The 22111-nt window shown below is 57.9% G+C and overlaps 1 protein-coding gene across 2 annotated transcripts in view; it reads left to right on the top strand.

Moving 5' to 3' along the window:
- The window catches only part of ITPK1 (inositol-tetrakisphosphate 1-kinase), a 138386-nt gene that overhangs the window by 100956 nt on the left and 15319 nt on the right, over positions 1-22111 (top strand). For both annotated transcript variants that reach the window (XM_080657045.1, XM_080657046.1), the window contains 3 exons: positions 3411-3528; positions 20992-21090; positions 21446-21486. In XM_080657045.1, coding sequence (XP_080513171.1) covers positions 3411-3528; positions 20992-21090; positions 21446-21486 — 258 coding nt within the window. The remainder of the gene's footprint in view (positions 1-3410; positions 3529-20991; positions 21091-21445; positions 21487-22111) is intronic.

Below are 22111 nucleotides of genomic sequence, written 5' to 3'. Positions count from 1 at the left end.
CCAGTCCTCCCTTTTGGCTCAGATTCTCAGCGGGGAAACCTTGACTCCCTCTAGTACTGCAGAGGGACTGGCGCGCCTCTTGGCACCAGCATCCTATGGTATCCTATGGGCTTGGGGGTGCATCTGCTGGTCGCTGCTCCTTTGTCCCCTCAACAAACAGTTGGCATTCTCTAGACCTCCTCCTGGCCCTGCTGAGCCCCGGCTGTATATTTCTGCTTTTCCAAACTCTGTCCAGTCTGCTCCAAGCCAGGCTCTCCTTGTGAACCTCTGGGATCCCTTCCTAGGTGTTCTCTGCAGGCCCTCTCGGGAAACGTGTTTACCATTTGCCATGGAGACAGTTTGGGCCTCCCCCCTCTGCGTGCTGATAAAATGGTGCAGGGCACTCACCCGTCCCGCAGTTTATTTGGTAATTCTGAGAGACTTGTGAAAAATGCATGAGGCCTGGGATACATTAGATAAGCTGAAATTCTTGCGAGAAAATCCACTTGTGGATAGCGGGGTGATTGGAAAAGCCCTTTCTTTGCCCTCTCTGTCCTCGTCCCAAAAGAGATCAAGTTTAAGAATAATTCCTCTATGAATGTGGATGCTTTCATCCTGGGTCAAAAGCTGGTTGGCGCCTGCTTGTCACATATTTTCCCTTTTCTTCTAGCTTCTTCCCCTCATGAGTTTGGCTTAAATTCCTGTCTTAATGGCTCTGAGTTCCCTCTTCAAAGGTCACTGCCCTGAGGCATAAAAATGGAACCAGAACCGCCAGCCACTCGCCAGCCACTCGGTGCTCTTCCTGGGAAGGGGTCATGTTTGAGGGGGAGGCAGTAGGAGGGACACGTTTTGTGTGACTCAGGAGTTGGGGGAGGATTGGGCCAGCCCACCAACACTCCTGCCTCCTTATTGGAAGGCAGGAGGGTGTGTGTCCCTGCCCTTGCCTGTGATGCCTCTCAGCGCGGCTGTCTGTCCTGTTCTAGAACAGCCCTGTGTGGCCTTGACGTCTGCCTTTGTAAACATGGGTCCTTGCTTTTCTCCAGTGTAGACTTGAGTCAGGGGTAAGAACACAGACACGGTGCCAAGGGCTGTCGATGGAGTGGGGTTTGGTGAGTGGATGGCCTTTCAACATGAGGACACTAATGTGATTTCATACCTACGTGTGAATCCTGGTGTCTCCTTGGCAGCGTTGACCTGGTTCGGAGGATCCTGGTTTGGAGGATTGGAGGATGGGGTCTGATGAAGGAATGCTGGGTAGTTGCCGATGGGGAGCCCACGTGGGGAGGTGCAGGCACTCAGGTGAGGCCAAGGTGTGGACCAGAGAGAGGAACAGGGCATGGCCCTTTGACCTGAAGGATAAACCTTCCTTAAGGACACTTCATAGCTTCGCCCCACGTCCCCTGTTGGTGGCAATGCCTGCATTGGCTGCTGGCTCATTCTGCCGAACCAGGGCAGTGAGCCAGGCGCTGAGCTCACCTGCCAACAGTCACCTCTCTCAGGAGGAGAAGGAGGGGGAGGAACAGGCCGTGAAGGTGGCTTTGATTTCTGCATTTAGACCTACAGAATGCGGGGAGAGGACCTACTGAGAGTGAGAGTGTGTAGGCCCCATGGAGTTCAGGGGTGTGGGGTGGGAAGCAGGCCTCCCATGTGTGTGCACTGCTACCTGTTAGGGACAGAGACATTGTTTTAAACACTCAGAGAAAAGGACACAAATGAGCCCCTAACCAGACCCTCTGGTATGAAACTCAGTGGGGAGCCGATTTCAGAGAAGTAGATATGAATCTCTGGCTTTTGTGTTGGAGAGCTCTTAAAAATGATTGCTAGGAACCAAAATAGGCTCACTGAAAACAAGAATAATTCTAAAGGGAGCTTTATTTTTGCTGATAAGCTTACTAGAAAAGAAGCAGGACGGCTTTTTCCCTGGCCTTTGCTGACCTCACAGGCTGATCTAGTAGACTGGGAGGGAGGCGGGTGAAGTAAGCTTATAGACTTGTTCCTGGGGTGGCCATTACCGAGTGCCCTGAAATGGTAGAGACGTAAGCTCTCACCGTTAAGGCGGCTGGAAGTCTAAAATCGAGGTGTCTGCAGGGTGGGTTCCTTCGGGGCACTCGGAGAGCGAGCATCTGCTCCGTGCCTCCCTTCCAGCTTCTGTGGGGCCAGTGTTCCTTGCCCGTTCTTGTAGCTGCATGACGTCCATGGCTGTGTGCACACAGCCTTCTTCCCGTGTGTCTCTGTGTCCAAATTTTCCTCGTCTTAAAGACACCAGTCAATGGATTAGGACCCATCCTAGTCCAGTATGAACTCCTCTTAACTTGATTACATATCTGAAGACACTGTTTCCAAATAAGGCCACATTCAAAGGACCTGGGTTTAGGACTTGAACGATCTGTTGGGGGTAGGCGTGGGGACACCTTTCAACCCACAGTAATAGCAGCTGCTGGCGGGCCTGCCTTACCCCAGTCTTCTCACTGAGCTCGTCTCGTGACTCCAGCATTCCACAGCTTTGGCCTTAGAGCTGTCGGTTTTAGAGCCAGAGGGACAGTCTCATTGCTGTGCTGGCCTCACACGCTTGTTCTCACCCGTGCACGTGGCTTGGGGCTCCGGCCGTCACAGAGGTGATGGTGTCAGGGCTAGAGTCCCCGGGTTCTTTTCCTACAAACATTCTGCCCTGTCTTGTTGAATTGTTACAGATAGTAATTTCTGGTTCCACATGCGCACGCGTGTTCTTTCCCCAGGAAGACCGACTTCCTTAAAGGCCGGTTCTGTTCCTCTTGCATTTCCATCGTCGGCCGTGAAGCTAGTGGGGATGAGAGCAGCACTTGTTGGAGTGAGCACTTGAGGGCCAGCGGGTCTCCGTGGCCAGTGTCTCATTGCCGGCCTTCCCACAGTCCCTCTAATGAGTCTTGGCATCTCACTGCCGCTGGCCCTGCCTTAGCGTCCTTACCGGTGTGGGTGCTGGGCCACGGCGTGCAGCCACAGGGGCAGTTGTGCGGGGAGCAGCGCTGGTTTCAGGGTTTCGGCACTGCTCTACCTTTCTTGGGTGTTTTCTCAATTTGGGTTCCATCTTGAGTTTGGGTTCTATCAGGCCTCTCCTTCCGATCCCCTGGAAACTGCTCCCAGCTTCTCAGTGAGGAGAGCGCTCTTTTCCCAGAATTCTCAGCAGGAGCTCTGAGCCTGCCTCTGATTGGACCAACTCAGGTCACATAACCTCCCATGAGCCAGTGGCCCCAGGGGCAGAATGCCCTGATTGGTCTCACCACAGCCCTAGGATCAAGGGGCCCAGTGGGTGGAGGCCCCAGAGGGGACTGAGGGCTGGGGGGAGAATGAAAAGACGGGGGTGGGGTGGGGATGAGGTGAGGGGGGGTGAAGTCTTGCTTGTTATCCACTGTTCAGCCTCTCCTCTCACCGGAAGGGGTGTGCTTTCCTTTCAGGAATACATCGACGCCCACCCTGAGACCATTGTCCTGGACCCCCTTCCTGCCATCAGGACACTGCTCGACCGCTCCAAGTCCTACGAGCTCATCCGGAAGATTGAGGCCTACATGAAAGGTATGGCCGCAGGGGGCTCTGCTGGGGGCCCACCCTGTGGTCGCTGCCTGTGCGGGAGGGGCTCTGGTCTTTCTGAGCACTCTGGCCGGAAGCAGTTGAGTTCCAGGGGCCACACACTGTGGGGAGGCCCATCCTCCCTCTGTGACCAGCGGAGTTGGGGAGTGAAAGCCCAGAGTGCTCCCTGGAGAGCGGCTGCAACCACTTGAACGCGGCTTGGCTTTGTTGTCCTGAAGCCACGGAGTGGCCGTGAAGTGTCCCTGTAACACAGCGGTTAGAGAGCAGGCGTGTGTGTGTGTGTGTGTGTGTGTGTGTGTGTGTGGAAGAGTTCAGGGCGGGCGGGTGAGTGCAGTTATGTAACTGGGTAAAGGAGACAAACAGAGACATTAAAGGGCCTTTAATCAAACACACAGAGCTGTGTAATGTGGCTGCTAGACCTCGCGGGGTACGCCGTGTTCTCGAGGCAGGAGCCTCCCTCTTCACCGCAGGAGCTTCTGCTGCCAGCTGTGGCCTCCTGTCCCTGGGGACCCCCCTCCCCACCTCCCAGGCAGGGCAGCTCTGAGGAGTCGGACTGCCTTTCCAAGGTGTTTGTTTATGCCTTTTGGAAAGATTCTTGTTAACAGTCAACCCCTGGTTCTCTGCCTGGCCAAGCGTTCCCTGCGAGAGCTCTTGTTTAATTGTAAGGACACGTGCTTTGCCTGCGCCTCGAGCGTTGTAGGGATGCATCCCGGTTGGAGAGGCAGCCCCTGCTCTGCCGTCCAGACCATGCGGTGGCCTACACACACGGCCTGGAACCCAGACCTGGGTGACCTGCCTCAGGCGTTGTTGTGTGTGGTGGTGGGACCCGCGGGCAGTTTGGCTCACAGGACCGTGATGGGAATAGATAGCAGCACTTATTGGGTGTGCCAGGTGCCTGGCACTGTGTTAAGCCTTCTCCTTATACTCTCTCTGTGCGCTCATGAAGGAGGCATGGTCTCCTCCCGAATTTTACAGACGATGCGGAGGCTCGGAGAGGTCAGCAGACATACTGGCGTCACAGCCCATAAGTGGCATCGTAGCCAGGTCTCTCCCCAGGCTCCCTAGCTCCTGACCCCTGAGCTTGACTGCCATGCCCATGGCCAGAGGCCCTGCATCTAGCAGGCACCTAGCATAGGTGCAGCCACAGACCCTGGCTAGGGGAGTTGATGAGTTCTTGTATCTTTAAGGAGCATGCCCTGTGAGAGAGCTGGGTGCCTGACCTGGTCGTCCTGCAGGGGGTCTCGAGGCCTGACTCCCTGGGTGCCTGGCATTCATCTGGTGCGGTAGATCGTGGAGCTGACTTCCAGGGGGTGGGGACAAGTGGCACACCAGCCCCCTTTCCTCCTTGGGGCTCGAGTGGTCAGTGACAATGTCAACTTCCCTATTCCCGTGTTTCTTTCCTGGGTCCAACCAGAGTCCCCAGGTGGGAAGGAAGAGCTAGAGTGATGTTTTGGGTGAATGTTGGTTCTGGAAAGAAAATGGTCTCTTCCTGCGAGGTGTGTGTGTTGGACATGGACTGCGTGTGGAAGGTCAGGAGATTGTATTAAAAGGTGAGAAGTCCCGATGAGTGGGAGGAGAGGCAGGTTGGCAGCAATGGCTCATGTCCTCAACAAGCCCATCAGCTGGTTCTAGTCCTGGTGGAATTAGGGAGGCGCCTCGAAGGAGGCTTTCTCGGAGCAAAAGGGGCATTTCCCGCTTTTGGAGGGGACAGATAGATTGTACCTGAATCTGGGCTTTTTAAAAAAATAGGTATTTTAAATTGATTTCAGAGAGGAAGGGAGAGGGGGAGAGAGATAGAAACATCAATGATGAGAGAGAATCATTGATCAGCTGCCTCCTGCACTCCCCACACTGGGGATCGAGCCTGCAACCCAGGCATGTGCCCTGACCGAGAATGAAACCGTGACCTCCTGGCTCACAGGTCGACGCTCAACCACTGAGCGCTGCCCAAATCTGCACTTTGTTGCTGTGCGGTCTTGGCCAGGTCCCCGCTGGTTTTCTGTGAGATGTAGGTGACAAGTGGTTTATCATGGGTTGTGGGGTTGGGGTAACTGGGATGATGTCTGACGACAGGTAGCGTGGGTGCCAGCCCATTGGGGTCACGGGAATGGCAGCTGCTGTTGCTGCTCCCTTATGATGGAAGGGGGCAAGGCATCTGGATTGGATCTTGAAGACATCGGGGCTGAGGGTCAGAGGTGAGCCTGGGCTTGGAGTATGAGCATGTACAGACTTGGGAGCAGGGGGCTAGTGAGGGTTGGAGGGGTGGGGGCTGGACCACAGGGTGCACATGATGCAGGGCTGCCCTGGTCGGCAGGCGCAGAGGGAGTGACAGCCTGGGTCTCCCAGGCAGGACAGGGATATGAGCACAGTGGGGAGAGAGCTGAAGTGTGGGGTGCCTGTGAGGGACTTGCAGACCATCGACTCAGAGTGGAGGCTTGAAGTACCTCATGCAGTGGGGGGGACTTCATTTGTGGACAGTCATTGAAGGCATGTGAGCTGGTGAGTGAGAATACATTCTTCTCTTTTAATTAAGAAAATTATTCTCACCTGAGGATATGTTTATTGGTTGGTTTGTTTGTTTTGTAGAGAGAGAGAAACATCAATTTGAGAGAGCAACATTGATCAGTTTCCTCCAGTACACATCCCACCTGGGGATGGAACCCACCACCTTTTGGTGTACCGGACGAAGCTCCAACCATCTGTGCCCACCAGCCAAGGCCAGAATACATTTCAGACAGATGGGTGCAGACATGGCCTGGAGACAGTCCTGATGGCCGTTACCTATGTCCTGTTGTGAGCGGGACATTCACCCAGCCACAGGTCCAGGGGGCCTGGTGACCGGCTCCCAGTGGGGAATCAGACCCCACTCTGCTAGGTCCAGGAAACCCCAAGCCTGGATGTCCTTAGCTCAGGAGCTGCCTGCTGGGGGCACCCTGCCTCCAGGCCTAGCAAGAACGGGTAGAGGAACCCTAAATACGGCCTTGGTCTGAGGCCAGCAGGAACTGTGTGGGTGGGTGGGCCGTGACCGCTGCACCCTGGGTTTTCCTTATCGTGCATGCCAAGCCCGGCTGGTATTATTCCAGGAGGGCAGTCCGAGGCTGAGACTTCCTATAGAGCCTTTTCCTGCCCCCCCTCCCCCCCCCTCTCCCCCCGCCCTCCGCCCCGCCATCCTAGCCTCGGGGGTGTTCATGGGGAAGGCGCTGGCTCCCCCCTCTCCCCCAGAGGCCAGCTACTCTGCAGATGAGAACCTTCTCTGGGAAGCGCATCCCTGGCGCTCCTGCTCCTCCCCCCACTGCTGAGATTCCTGGAGGGACACAGCCCTTAGGCTGCTGGAAACAGCTATAATTACCCTTTTAAATCCCGCAGACAGCTCTAGCAATAAAGGTGACACTGCTTTTGTGTTGGGAGCAGGGGCTTCATGGAGACCTCTAGCCCCGTGGGGAAGCTGCTTTCCTGTCCTCGGGAGCTTGGGTGGCTGCCGAGAAGACTGGCAGGTGGGAGGCTCTGCAGTGGGGTGGGCCGTGGGCGCCGGGCCATGGCTCACGGGGAGACTGTTCCAGGAGGAACAGCAGAGCACAGGGGTCCACGCTTAGCAGCCCGCTCTCTCCATGCGGAGCATCGGCTGTGGGGCAGGTGAGGCCGGCTGCCCGGAGCTCCAGCCGCACCTGTCAGGACCTGAGCAGCCTCGGGTGGTCGGTGCCGTCTGCTTTACGTTCCCTGAGCTCTTCTCATTCTGAGTCTGGAGGGGAAGCAGGGTCCTTTCTCTAAGTCAGACCTGACAGTCTCAGACTACCCCCCCCCCCCGCCACCCCCCCACCACCGTTTGGTCTCATGTACGAGCCCAGAGGAAGGTCACCCGGTGGTTCTGTGTGGGACAGCAAGGACTGAGGCTTCTTCCCGCTCGTGATGGTGTGGCCCTCCTGGTCCAAGGTGGTGCTTAAACTCAGCCATCACATGATTTAGACGTGGGGGTGGGGAGGAGGGGGGCTAGGAACAAGGAAGCAAAGGGAAGCAGCCCTGGCTACCTTTAGGAAAGGTCTGGAAGTTACAACACGATGCTCGGTTCACACACCGCTGGCCAGAACGTAAGTCACACCCTGAGCTACAGGACAGTGGGGAAATGTGCCCAGCTGAAATGCTAAAATGCATTCCTGCCTGGGGTTGAGTGACCTAGAATGACCCTTTTCCCTGCTGTGGGCCGGGGGGCGTGGCCCCAGCCTGTGACCTCAGCAGTAAGTCCTTCTCCAAAGAGGTCAGTAGACGTAGAGTGACTCACCCCAGAGCTCCTGGACCATGGGTTTCCCCGCGTAGCCCACTGCTTCTGGGTGGGGCTGCACCCACACCCCTTAGCCAGAGGCACAGCTGGCACTGAACCTGGATCCAATTCAAACCAAGGGCGGGAGCCGCCCAGAAATTAACCTGCCTGGGGCAGGCGAGAGGAGGGCACGTTCGTCCCGTGCCCACCTTCACAGGTCTTTTTCTCAATGACACCCGCTCTGCATTTCAGGCCTGCGACTTTGAGAGGGGCTCTGCCACTCCATGCCCAGCGATTCTGGGCCAGGCTGTCGCCAGCTCCTGGTCCTGCTGTGAGAAAGCACCTGGGCTGTGATTGGATGATACAAGTTTGTCCCCTTGGTCCTGGGGCAGTCGCTGGGGACCTGCCTCAGACCACAGGGCAAAGGGTTCCAGAGGCTCTTGCAAGCTGATGGCAGCTGCAGGCTAAGGGTCGCTTTCCTGGTCTCCTTTTCCCGAGCCTCCCACACGTGTGCTCTGGAGGTGACAGATGGCCATTGGACGTGGGCCTCTCTGGGGAGGGCTGTGCACACCACAGCCTGAGCGACGCTGCCTGTGGTTTTATGGGAATTTAATCAGGGCGGGATTGAAATGGAGTAATCCAGACACCAAGTGAGAGAAAACAACATTCCCCACAGCCCAGGAGAAGTAATTCCCACAGCGCGTCTGACCTGTGTGTGTGTGTGTGTGTGTGTGTGTGTGTGTGTGTGTGTGTGTGTAGCTGAGGGGCCTTTCACTCAGAGGTGGGGTCTGGCTGTCCTGCCCACCCATGGCGAGCTGCAAGGTGCTCTGGGTGGGAGAGGTGCGGCGGGGGGGCGGGGGGGGGGAGGGGGCTTGAAGTTGAGGCCTGAGCTCAGGTCCCCATGTCCTCTGCGTTGTGTGGCTATGCAGGTCACTTTTCCTCTGAGCCTGTGTGGTCAGCGCACAGGCAGGCACGGTGAGAATCACCTTACATGGATCAGCCAACTGAATTATCACCATGACCTATGAGCTTCTGTCACCCCATAGTGGTGAGGACACTGGAGTGCATTGAACTTATGTTGGTTGAGGCCACAGAGCTACTAGGGGGCAGAGCTGGGATTCGAACCCACACCTCTGGCTGTGCTCTTAGCCAGTGTCTGAATGGGACTTCCAGTCCTTGTGGGTACTGCTTCCTCCATGAGCCTGGCGGGGAGAGGAGGGGAGTGACCAAGGCCTTGGATATAGTAGATACAGTGGGGGCTCTTCTGCCTGAGGGCCAGTGATCCCCAGAGCCTCCAGAGCCTTCCACATTGGCAGGTCGCACGGCTCCCGGGCGCCCTCTGGTGTCCAGGCAATGGCACTGACCAGGGAAGGCCCTTGGTGTCCACCAGCAGCTCTGCCCTGTGTTCCGGAGGGAACAGAGATCCTGCCTGGTTTTTGAGAGCAGCAGCACATATGGAGTGGGAAAGAGCAGGGCTGTTGTGCTTACAGGCCTGGCTCACATCTCAGCTCCCTCGGGTGGCCGGGCAGTGACTGCCGTCGGAGCTGTTTGCACGTCTGCAAGGTTGTCAGCACCACCGTGGGGAGGTCCGGTTCCAGTCCCTGCAGCGTGTGGCTCGGAGTTAGATGCTGTTAGATGGGACTCCCAGTCCTCGTGGTTTGGGGTGGGAGATGTGGCGAAGCGGGTGGTGGGTAGTGGGGGGCTGGAGTCGAGGAGGACCAACAGGATGGGGGTATGCCCCCGCAGACTGCGTTTCTGGGTCAGGGCCGGCTTCTAGCCCTGCTTTTGTGCAGGAGGCTGGAGTTTTGGATCAGCCACTAGGAAAATGCTTCACACCTCACGTAGGTTTCTGAGGAGTTGGCCCCTAGGATGCCTGGCAAAGCTGAGAAGACACTGCCCCCCCCCATCAGGAGGTCTGGTGTGAGGGAGGACAGGGCACCAGGCCAGGCCAAGCTCCTGGAGCAGGTGGTCATGGAAGTGGCATGGGTCCCCTAAGCTGATGGGGAGGTGGGGCCTTTGGGTGGGCACTTGGCTCCTGGTTCCTCTCCCAGAGAGAAACTGTTGCTGCCAGCAGCCACCCAGGCAGAGACCCCCATTCAGGTGAAGGTGGAGGGCCCTACAGTAAACACCCCCCCACACACACCAGGGCAGGTTGAGCACCGGCTGCGGGCCCAGCCCAGGTAGGTACCTCCTCCACATCAGGAGGCTTATGGGTCTGAATCCAGCCCTGCCCTGGGGAAAAACTGCTGGCTACATTGTGACATGCCATCGATCATGAAACATTTCACCTTCAGTGATGGGCAGTGAAAAACACACACACGTCTTAGAATCAGTGGAGTAGAGCCCAGCTTTCTGCAGGGCTTCTGAGAGGGGCCAGCTCACCCAGCACACACGGGAGTGCCCGACCACAGGCCCCCGAGGGCGCTCACCTCCAGTGCGCACAGGCACAGATCCGACTAGGAGTCCCTGTCAGCGGGCCGGGCCCTGTTCCCTGGAACTCAAGCCTCTTCAACCTCAGCCTCGCTTCCCAGATACATTCTAACTGTGAAATCCAGCTTGCTAGACCCTTCTCCTGCACAAATAAATACTATTTGTGCTTTAAAAAAAAATAGGGACAGTGTCATGTTACATATGTTCTCATAAGACTTGTTTTTTTCTCACTTAATAGATATCTTGGCTTCTTCCCACGTCAGCCCGTAAAGATGATGGAGGTCAGGTCTGCCCTGCCCTTATTGTCGGCAGCATATTTCAGCATGTGGGCGAACGCGTCGTAACTCACTCGGCTATATTGGGCTTGTTAGGTCATTCCAGCTCGATTTGGGTTTTTAAGAAAATAAACTGCAGTAAACATAGATCTTCGCATACTTCTAGAATTAATCCCTAGCAGTGGAATTTTTCCATCAAAGACTATCATAAACATTTCCCAGGTTGGCAGATCTTGCCCGATGGCTCTTCAGAAAGTTTGAACAAACTTCACTCCTAATTGCGCCTGCCTGCCAGGGAATGATGCCTAGCTCAACTCGCATTGCTTCCACTATTGGCAACACCGAGCAGCTCTTCACGTGTTTATGATTGGCCGTTTGCATTTCTCTGCGTGAATCTTCTCATGCCGTTTGCCCATTTTTCTATTGGGTTTTGGTGTTTTTCTTATTGATTGATTAGAGCCCCGTTTGGATTAAGGAAAGTGTCTCACTGTTTCAGAATATGGACCGTTTCATTGATGGAAGCTTCCTCTTTGCACCGGGGCCAGGCTCACGTTTTCTGCTCTGCTTTTAAAATATGTGCTGCCAGAGGGAGCACTTCAAATACTATTTTAAAAATGCCTGGGGAAAAAAAGGCTGCTGCGCGTGGGAGTCGGAGCTGAGTGGGGCCAGCCAGTGTCTGCCTGGGTCCGGAAGGGGCCGTCAATCACGGAGCAGCTGCCGCGGAGTTAATCCACGTTTCCAGCAGCCGTCCCACAGGCCGGAGCGGGCTCCGGAGTCTCCGTGCCTCCACCTGGGCCGTGTCTGGCCTCTGCTACAGCACTCCGTCCCCTCAAGATGAAACCGGTCACTGGCGCGTCAGACGGGAGGAACACTGCTCAGCCCCTGACCAGGGCGATGTCTGACGGGGAAATGTCAGGCGGGTGATGACGGGGCGTGCACAGCAGGGGACAGAGTCTGGGGGCCATTTGAGGGTTCTGCCCGTCACCCTGAGCACACAGAAGAGTTTTCTTTGCACACGTCCAAGTTAAGTTAATTGACATGAAGTCTCTCTATCTCTGTGGCCAGTGCATGAGGCCCCTGCCCCCCCCCCCCCCCCCCGTGACATCACTTGCCACATTGGCCCTCACTCCCCTCGCTGCAGCCATGCTAGACTTCTCAGCAGCCCCCTCTTGGCCTTTGATCTTTGTCCTTGGTTTCCTCTTCTGGAACACCTTCACTATTTCTAGCTTCGGGATTTGGCTCAGGCGACCTCCTCCAGGTAGCCCTCCTTGCTGCATCCTTCCTTCCCTGCGTGGGCCTCAGTGCCCTCCCTCTCTGTCCCCATAGACCCCTGCTGCCCTCGGTCACAACAGCCATCCCACTGTATGTTATGTTCTCTCACTTCTCTCTTCCTACCCAACCGAAGGCCTTAAGGACAGGCAGTGTGTCTTTGGGGACCTTGAATCCCCAGAGCAGGGCCTGGAACATAGTAGGTGTTCAATAAATGTGCAAACAGAGAAAGGGTGTTTTCAAGAATCCAATACAGGAGAAGCAGACACACGAGGAGCTGACCTGTGGCAGGTGGGGTGATGGGCTGGGGCCAGGGAAGGTGGGGTCCCTGGCCATCTGTGGCAACAAGCTGCTGAGGAGTGATGTTTGAAGTGGGCCTGAAACTGGGCCTGGCAGGAGAAAGGGGGGCTGCCATTCCAGAGAGCGAGCAGGGTGGTCAGGAGAGATGGACTGTCCGTGCTGCTGGAGGGGTCACCCTCCGACGCAGTGTGGACGTAGCAGTGGTTGGAGGCAGGAGGCTGGGGCAGAGATGCTAAGGGCCTGGTGGGGGCGAGCGGGTGGCGGTGGGCAGGAGTAGAGGGGACAGCCCAGAGATGCTGGAGGGGTGGCATTGTCAGGCATTGGTGACAGGCATTGCGTTTAGGGTGGGCAAAGGGTGAGGAAAGGAGAAGGAAACACAGTACAAGCCGCAGCCGTGGTGCGCAGAGCCAGCTGGCAGAGCAGGGCAGTGCTGTGGGCTCTGGTGAGCGGATGCCGCCATGGGAACTGAGAAAGGCCGAGGTGGGGCTTGTAGTCGACCAGCGTTAATAAGCCTCCAGCCCGGCCAGACCCCAGGCTTCAGCAGCAAGGATTCCGGTTCAGCAGCGGAGGTGTGAAGGGAGGAAGGTTCCTGGGGCAGGTTCAGGAGGCCGAGGCCAGCCAGGTAAGAGCAAGTTAGCAGCAGGAACAGAACGGTACCCCCTGGGAGAGCCCTGCTGGTGCTGGGGCCAGGCCCCCTCACCCTCTCACCGGTCCCACTGCCACATTGGGTGTCTGGAGGCCCCTCCCCCCCCCAGCGCCTTCTCTCCCCTACCCCTCCTCTTGAGCTTTTGGAGGAGACGCTGAGGAGTTCGCACCCTGCGCCTCAGAGCTCAGACCCAGGCCACTCACCCTGTCAGGCCGGCTTGTCCCTGTCATTTTTGCTCACCCCTCATTGCCAGCTCTGGTTCTTTGGCCCTGCTGGGGACCAGCAGCCCAGATCCAACTTTGTATTCTATGCACAGGGTGCTCCTCAAAGCCACGCCCCCTGCCAGTGAGTGAGAGATGGCCCCGGCCAATGGATGGACGAGCAGGCTCGCTCTCCCTCCAAAGCTTGATGTAAAGAGCGTTGTCTCTGGGCAGGAAAAAGCACTCTGCTCCTGTCCCGTGCAGAGCAGCTAGGCTCTCTGAGGTGATCCCGGACTTTTAAAGAGTGGACCCTCAAGTAATGACACCAGTGACGATGGTGATGGAGGGAACTGTGGAATCTGCCAGCTGGTACCTGCTCCGTGCCGGCCGGTTCCTGTTGTGTTTTGTATATTAACTCATTTGACCCTTACCGGCTGGACTGCTCTTCTTCCCATTTTACAGATCAGGAAACGAAGGTACCAAGAGGTGAAGGCACTTTCTCAAGGTCACACAGACCCCGGCAGCCCAAAGGGTCTGTCCGCCTGTGCTGGGAACACACAGCCAGCTCAATGGCCTTGTCTCCTGGGCTCTGAGACAGGAACGGAACCGTCCCTAACCCCTTGTAGGCCCAGAGTCTCCAGGGGACTAGGAGGGTGGGGAGAAGTGATGAAGGGCATGGGGAAGGGCATGGCTGTGGAGCAGGCTGCCTGCCTGGGACGCCCGCTCTGCCACATCCTGCTTTTGACCTTGAAGAACGTAACTTCCTAGGCCTCCGATTCCTCCATGGATGAGCAGCCGCAGCCCCACCTGTAAATCCAGCTTCCCCCAAGCTGCCTTTCAGAGCCCAGTTCCCCGTGGACCACCTTGTTGGTCTCTGTCTGAGCGCCTCAGTGCTGAGACGCCAGGTAGGACCTTCTCTCCTTACCCCACAGGGGACACCTGACACGAGACAATCCCAGCTCCTGAGAGCGGCGGCCCCGTTGTAGGTTCCACATCCTGGATGTTGATTGGACCCCAGTGAATAGGGGAGCAGACCCAACTCTAACAGCAGCACAGCCTTGCTTAGTGCTCATTAGTGCAACCGTACACTCGGCCAGCGTGCAGGGACGCACGGGGACCTGGGTGGTGGGTGAGCCTGTTATCCCCATATTACAGAGAGGGGCCTTGGGGCACAGAGAGGCAAGTAGTCAGGGTGAGGCAATGGACCTAGGCTCAGAATCCAGGCACTTAGTCCATCGCCGCGCATGCCCATAGCTACAAGGGGCGAGGAGCGGGGAGAAAGAGGAGGCGGGGGAATCTGCTTCTCCTGGGCCTGACCCAAGCCCTGGCCGATTTCCAAGGGGTTTCCATGAGTCAGGCTCCCCAGGGCATGCTGGCTGCAAGGGCTGGAACTTTTCACCGGTTTCTCATCTGGGGCTTTGAATGGGCATGAAGATACATATGACCTGTCTCCAATTGTTTTCACCTTCTAAAGCCCGAAGATTCCCCTTCCCCCCAATTCAGCACCTGGCCTGCAGGGCCCTTGGGCTGCGGGCAGATGTGTCTCCTACTGTAAAGGGAACGCAGAATGTGGAAGTGGGTATTAGGGGATGTGGGCACGGAGCAAGGGACAATTCCTACGTGTAACTGGGGGAATCGATACTAAGAGCAGATATTCTGACGTATCTGGAGGAAGCGGGAGGGAGGTGGGGAGGGGGGGCGGGGATTGAGTCCTGGACAGTGAGGGTGTCCCAGGAGAGGGTGGGGTATCACTTGGGGTCTCGTGTGTGGTTGCTGTGATGGGGTGCTGGGGCCCTTCCTGGCCAGGCCCGTGGGTGGGACATGACACTGGACAGTGGGAGCAGGTCATTGTGGTGAGGACAAGGGATGCCCTCCGCGGTCTCAGGCCCAACTGCGATTCCTCTCCTCTGTGGGCCTGTCATACAGGTCCCTCCTGGCCGCCTCTCCTGGCCCCGGCCTGTGGCTGCTTTCCCAGCTGTACTTGATTATTCTGAATTACTGGGTGGCTGCCATGATGGTGAGCCAAAAAGCCATTGGGGTTGTTTTCAAAGCTTCTGTCAGGCTGGAACTTGGTTCACCCGGAATACACGGGATGTCTTCTCCTGTTTAGAATTCAAGAGCATGTGGCTCCTGCCCCTAACAGTGTAACAGCCGCGGGAAGGTGACTTTGAACAATCGGGCACCGAGTCATGATCGCTGGAGCCTGCAGGTTGATGGGCCAGGCTTTCAGGCTTTGTCCATTCAAGTCTGACCACAGTTATCAGGGCTGTGCCAGGCCAACAGCGCCACACAGTGGCAGGTTGGGGAGTTGCAGGCCCCTTTCTTTCCCTTGCTGGTGAGCCCTGCCCACTCCATGCTTCCCCCCTCCTTCTGTTGCCAGTGCTTGCAGCCCACTTTTATTTCTCTCTCACTTCATCCCACACATGCACGCTTGTCCGAGAGATGGTTCTTGCTGACGCCTGCCTCCTCTGAGCAGTGCTGGGCCAGGGGTAAGGCCCAGTATCGACCCCAACGAATGTACTGTCTGGTTGCTGACTCAGAACCAAAATGTGGAAATTTAATAGGTACAAGAGCTGAGCCATCAAACAAGGTAGTGAGTGGCGTGGAAGAAAGATGTTTGTACTAGAACACACGAGACTGCTGGTAGGAGAGGCCTGGTCATGAGGCAGGAGGCCATGGTAGGAGGCGGGCATTATTATAAGACAGCTGTTCTCAGGAACTTGGGGGAGCTTTAGGATGCTGGGGTGAGTGGGTTGTTGCCATGGAGGAGGGGAGCCCTGGAGGTGTGTGCAGGGGATGGAGTGAGGATGGAGAGGAGAGCACTCCACGGGGCCAGGGTGTGGCTGGGAGTGACCTTGGGCTCTGCATTCTGAGAGGTACTGGGAAGTGTATTCATCTGATCAGGCTGCCATGGCAAAGCTCTACGGGCTGGTGGCTTAAACAATAGACGTTAAGAAGGTCAAGGTCAAAGTCGAGGCAAAGCTTGTTTCTTCTAAAGCCTCCTTGACTAGTAGGTGGCTGTCCCCTCCCTGCGTCTTCTCACCGTCGCCCTCTGTGTGTGTCTGTCTTAGTCTCCTCTCATAAGGACCCCAGTCAGATTGGATTAGGGTCCGCCCTGAAGCCTCATGTTAACTTAATCACCACTTTAAAAGGCCCCGCCTCCAAATGCAGTCACAATGTGAAGGACTGGGGTTCGGGGCTTCAGCATGCGAATTTGGGGGACTATAGAGCGGCCCATAGCAGGAAGGTGAGCAGGGTCAGGTGGCAGAGGCCTGGGAAAGCTGTCACTCAGCCGGCCAGCGACAGTTCTTGAGCCTCATTATAGAGGCGGGCGCTTTAGAAAGAGGGCCCAGGATCCAGCCGCCGTGTGTCACTTGGGTTTGGTGGTGGGGGTGGAGGGCACGACGCCAGGAATCTGGTGGTTTGTGGGGGAGAAGCTGGTGGGGCCGGGGGCGCCAAAAGGGAATTGTTTGCTTAAACTGAGGAACGTTTGGTGGCGGCTGGGAGAAGCCCCAGTGCTGGGCCACAGCGCCTGTCCTGCCCCTTCCCTGCACCTGCCCCGGCCCCGGCCCCTGCCCCTGCCCCTGCCCCGGCCCCTGCCCCTGCCCCTGCCCCGGCCCCTGCCCCTGCCCCTGCCCCGGCCCCTGCCCCGGAGCTGCCCAGACCCCGGGTGGAGCTGTGTTTAGGAACTACTTCATAATTTAAAAATGCATTTTCCAGATGTGGGAGGGGGCGACCCCATGAAGTAGCTACTGTTGTCCTCATTTTCCAGCAAGGAGACGGAGGCCAGGGTCACGCAGCTGCTAGGAGATGGATCTGGGATTCAAACCTCGGCAGCCCAAGTCCCTGCAGGACCTCCAGGGGCCCAGTCTGTGCGAGGGGGCCCATCGTTAGTCACTGAGATGAGGGGCATAGGCCTGGGCGAGCCCAGCGGGAGGGGCCTCCTGGATGTGCGGGCAGGGGGTGCTCAGAGGAGGCCCCCTGAACAGAGGCAGGGTCCCCAGGCCCTGAGCGACCATCATGTGCACAGGCTCAGGCCTGCAAGTCAGGGCACTTGTCTTCCCCCACCTCTGAGAAGGAGTGAGAACCTGAGTCCTCCTGTCCCACCCTGTTCAGTGACACAATGGACCTCCTCGCCCTCCTGCAGAGGCTGTTTCCTGTCATACAACATGGGGCCTTGGGAACAGGGAGTAGCCCAGGAAAGCCAGACCCCACCCAGCTCTGAGAGGCAGCGTCTGGGTGTCCTGGGCCAGGAGGTGGGAGCCCTGGTGTTAGCTCATCCACTCATTTGTTGGGGATTCACCGTGAACGTGGTCCCTGCTTCACGGGCCTACACTCTGCCTGGAAGGAGGGCGCCACGTGTGCGGCAGCTCTGGCGCAGGTGGAGGGTTTGAATGGATTGAAACTTCCCCCTCCAGCAAGGCCCTCTGGGATGTCGCCTCCTCCCTCAGAGCCCTCCCTGGACCAGTCAGAAGTCTGCCCTCTGAGCCGCACACTCCCTAGTGCCAGGCTGGGGTTGGGAGTCCCGTCTGCTGGCTAGAAATCTGAGCCACATGCTCTGCCCGGCCCTTGTCTCTGTTCTCCCCTTGCTGGGAGCTGGGGGTGGTAAAGGGCCCCTTGCCACTGCCTGGCTTGTGGTGGCACCTGGACCCAGAGCCTCCCCTCCCCTTGCGAGGAGAGCGTGAGCAGATGGCAGCACCAGGCCCTTGCCCACACCCCAGGGAGGGGCTGGCTTCTTCACCTGGCATTTTGCAGACTCTGCGTCACTTTTTCCTCATCCCTGATTCTCACTGCACCTCTAGCAGGTGGACAGGACTGGCCTATTAGGACCCCTGTTCTACTCGTCAGGAGCCCAAGACCTGCACAGCCACCCGGATGGCCTGGAAGCTGCTGGAATTAATTGCATGCTGGTCCTGAGTCCAAGTGCAGGCTTTAGCTCACAGTGTCACGCATGTGCCTTTCCCCCTGCCCCCCCGGGCAGCCTCGGTGTCTTCCTGCCTCGGGGGGCCTGCTGGCAGAGTGGCCTTCTGTGCCGGATGGGGTCATTCCTGTCGCCTGCCATCCTCCCTCACACAGCTACGGCCCTGATTTCTGCAGGTGGGACCCAGGCTGGGGACGCGTGGTCAAGGACCTTCATTGCTGGTGCGCCGGCTAGGCACTTGGTCCTTCTGGGAAACAGCACCACACTGTGTGGCAAGAACCATAGAAATGTCGACTCCCACGGACTCCAAAACCCACCCCTGGGAGCCTGGCCGGTGGAAATGACTTATCCCCAGCACAAGGCCTTGTGCCTGAGAGGTGCGCATCGGAGTCCTGTCTGTGGGGGAAGAAAATTGGCACAAATGTGAACATCTGACCAGAGGAAATGTCGCCGGTCGGGTGACAGGACATGCAGAGTCATGGGAAAGTAGTGATGGCAGCGTCCAGTAAGAGCGATAAAAAAGGAAAGTTCGGCTGCAGTCCTGGCAGAGCAGACACACGGGATGCTTGTGCCGGGGAACGTTCTTTGGAGAAGTGAAAGGCCAGGCGGAGGGGAGGAGGTGACTGCCATGTCCTTTTCCAATGGAAAACCCTGGGCGGGGCAGGCCTCGGGGGAGCGGAGGGATGGCAGACTGGGGTGTGAGGGCGTGCGGCAGGCTAGGTCTGGCCCGTGGGTCGGGTGCCCCACGGAGGCCCCCTTCACAGCCACAGGCACAGCCTGCCCGGCTGGCACTGTGCTGGGCACAGGGAGAAGGCCAGTGAGGGGGAGGTTGGTAGCGACACACCCTGGGATGCTGAACACAGACCAGTGGCCATGACCCAGGATCTCCTGTGGGTTACCCCAGCTGAGTGCCTGTTAAGTACTAAGGAGGCATGGCTCCTGGTTACAGACGGGAGAGCAAGGCCCTGCAGAGTTCAGTCATTTACGAAGCTCACAGCTAATGAGGAGTGAGCCCAGGTTCAGAGTCGGGCTTCAGAGCTACACGTTCCAGCGCCATCTGCCCTCCCCCACCCCACTGTCCTCGGGATCCACCTGTTTGTCCTCGACTTCTTGCTAGTCCCATAGCAGGCAGGTGCGTACGGCCACTGACAGCGTGCACAGGGCTATGGTGTGTGACTCGGGACTCCTGGTCCTCTCCCTGGGCCTGCCGGCAGCTTGTGTGTGACCTTGAACTCATGGACGCGGCTGGAACTTGCCCATCTCCAGGACCTCCAGCTTCGCCCTCTCTGGTGGTGGAGAGGGAAGACGGACGTGTTTCAGTTTCTCAGGGGCTAAAGTTTCAGCTCTGAACAGAACACAGCCCACCATCTCACTAAAAAAAGCCTCTTTCCCGCTCCCATCCAGAAATAAAGACGGCAGATAAATAAGCACCAGCAGCCTTTTTCGGGAAACCAGAAATAGCTCCGGGCTCCCAGTGCCGCCGTCTCTTCTGCCTCTATTTGGGGCCAGGAGCTGCTGGCGTCGGTCGAGTTTCCCAGGGTTGAGCCGCCGCAGTTCGTCACGTGGGCCAGGCTGGCGTGTCTCCTGCCCCCACGGTGCTGGCTTCACTGGTTCCTTCACCACCTCCCACTCAGCCAGGCGCCCTCGTCCCCAATCTGACAGGTGTGACCGTCCTCATTGCGGGCTGGTCCAGGCTGTGCATCAGACAGCAGCATGTCCGTCAGCGGGCCTTTGCGTGGGCTGTCCCTCTGCAGGGGATGTGCCTGCCCTCACGCAGGCCCAGTCCCTCATCCTCTGTGTCTGCTCAGCCCCACGCCCCTGGGGATGTGCCTCCCCCACGCAGGCCCAGTCCCTCATCCTCTGTGTCTGCTCAGCCCCACGCCCCTGGGGATGTGCCTGCCCCCACACAGGCCCAGTCCCTCATCCTCTGTGTCTGCTCAGCCCCACGCCCCTGGGGATGTGCCTGCCCCCACACAGGCCCAGTCCCTCATCCTCTGTGTCTGCTCAGCGACGCACTGCCCCACACCCCCGCCCCGTTTCGTGCTTTGTGTTTCTTGCCAGTGCCGTCTCGCTGTCCATTTGACGTGTCAGTAAACCAGGATGTGCATCGTCTGTGAGCTCCACGCGGGCGGGCACCTGTGTTCATCACTGTATCTCTAGCTCCTAAGGGTTAGTTGAGTCCCAATACGTTCTTGTGTTGCGAATGGTTGTTGGGACCAAAACAGGAGCAGTAGTCGTTTCTAGTTGTGATTTCACGGACACGTCAGGATGATTTTGATGCAAGTAGCCAGAAAGCGGCTCCAGCAGCAAACATCAGCCTGCGGTCCGGAGTCTGGGGAGGAGGCAGGCCGAGGGTCATGGGTTCCTTTCAGCCTCTGCCTGAGCTCAGGACTGGCTTCCCCCAAGGCGAGCCCAAGTGTCCCAGGTGAGAAGGAAGGCCTGAGAAGGGGGCAGGGCTGGGCGGGGGCTGGAGAGGGGAGTGGGGGTGCTTAAGGGGAGTGAGGAAGACGGACGAACAGGCGAGGCTGACTGGATGGGTCAGGAGCTGTTTTGGTTTCCACCTTTGGTTAGGTGGTGAGAGGACAGGGCCGCGGGCACGCCCTTTAACCTCCCGGCCCTGGTTTCCTCCTCGGGTTAGTTTGCAGACTTCAGTGATGCACGGCTTACAGCGGGAGACATGTGCTAAGAGCTCAGTGCGCAGCCTCGATCCTGCGATCACTGTTAAGCCGATACTTCATGTGGCGGGGAAACGTCTCTAGTGAGCCCGAAAACGTTCCTGGTGTGTGGGGTGAAAATCAGGGTTACACGACAGTGTCCTGTTGTAAAGCTGTATGAGTGTTAACGTCCTTGCGCCCAGATTAAGGCTGAGGAGGTGGGGAAAGGAGTGTGGTTTTTACTCTTTGGTCTTCAGGTTGTGGCTGTATGTTGGCTTTATAATTATAGAAATGTTATAGGAGGTGTAACTTAAAAGTGTGCTGTTCTGTGTGTGTGTGTGTGTGTGTGTGTGTGTGTGTGTGTGTGTTCACACAGACTGTGGAATTTGGGGCATCAGATCGGGGGAGCGGGGTATGGAGGTAGCCCCAGAGAGATGCATCTGTCCCGGGAGGTCCATCTGTCCCGGGAGCTGCTGACGGCCTTTCCTCTGTCCGCAGATGACAGGATCTGCTCGCCGCCCTTCATGGAGCTCACGAGCCTGTGTGGGGACGACACCATGCGGCTCCTGGAGAAGAATGGCCTGACCTTCCCATTCAGTGTGTACCACCCCGGCTCCGCTGGGAGGGCGGGCAGGGCCCCCTGGCTTTAAACTGTGTGTGTGTGGCGAGGGGGAGGGGAGTAAAGGCCTTGGCTGCCAGGGAGGGCATGGCCTGGGGTCCCGCTCCCCCACACACTGTGGAAATGGGTCCTCGGGCAGCATCGGTCCAGATCCCCCGAGTGCAGTGCTGGCCACTGTTGAGTCAGCGTGTGGCCCCTGTCCCACTGCCCTTCCCCCGGGGGCTGCGGGAGTTTTGAGTTTTCCCCGTAGCTGCCGGGCTGGGCTTTGTGGATGGAGGGATGGATGACCTTGCTGACTCCTCTGCTTCTCTCTCCCCCACCCTCCACCCACAGTTTGCAAAACCAGAGTGGCTCACGGCACCAACTCCCATGAGGTGAGTGGAACGTTTGACCACCTGACAGTCTCTGGGCCCCGCTGAGTCCGCTCCACCCACCCCTGCTCCTCCCCCGCCCTGCTCTGGTGGCTCTGTGGCCTGTCTGCAGCCTCCCCACATGCCTGTCCTTGTCCCCCAGGGCCGGATGGCTGTGCAAGATGCCGCTTGAGCCCCTGCGGCAGTTCTCACACCCACCTGACCTGTCTGTGGCTTTCCATGTTTTGGCCCATCGGTGTCACCACTCCCTGGTGCCTGCTCTGAGCCAGGCACCGGGCTGGGCCCCTCCTAGGGCTGCAGACAGAAAAGGTCCCCTCACTGCCGACCAGGATGGGCGGCCCTGCTAGTTTAGATAGGGCAGGGGAGGAAGAGAGGGCACCGTACTGCTCCCCCTCACCCATTCCTTGTTCACCCAGCAGTCATTCCGACCCTCCTTGGTGCCCGGGGAGGGTGCTGAGGATGGGAGCCTGACCCAGGGTGGGCGACAGTCACTGGGCAGACAGCAGTGAGGGGTGGTGGGAGGCAAGAGAGGAGGCCCTTTGGGGCAGGAGGAGCAGGCAGCCGGCAGGGGCTCCGTGGGGTCTTTGCTGCCCTCACTACCCTTGGGAACCACACCTGGGACGTGGCC

This window comes from Plecotus auritus (assembly GCF_963455305.1).
Source record: "Plecotus auritus genome assembly, chromosome: 1".
Lineage (NCBI taxonomy): Eukaryota > Metazoa > Chordata > Mammalia > Chiroptera > Vespertilionidae > Plecotus > Plecotus auritus.
This window is presented reverse-complemented; position numbering and strand designations above follow the sequence as displayed.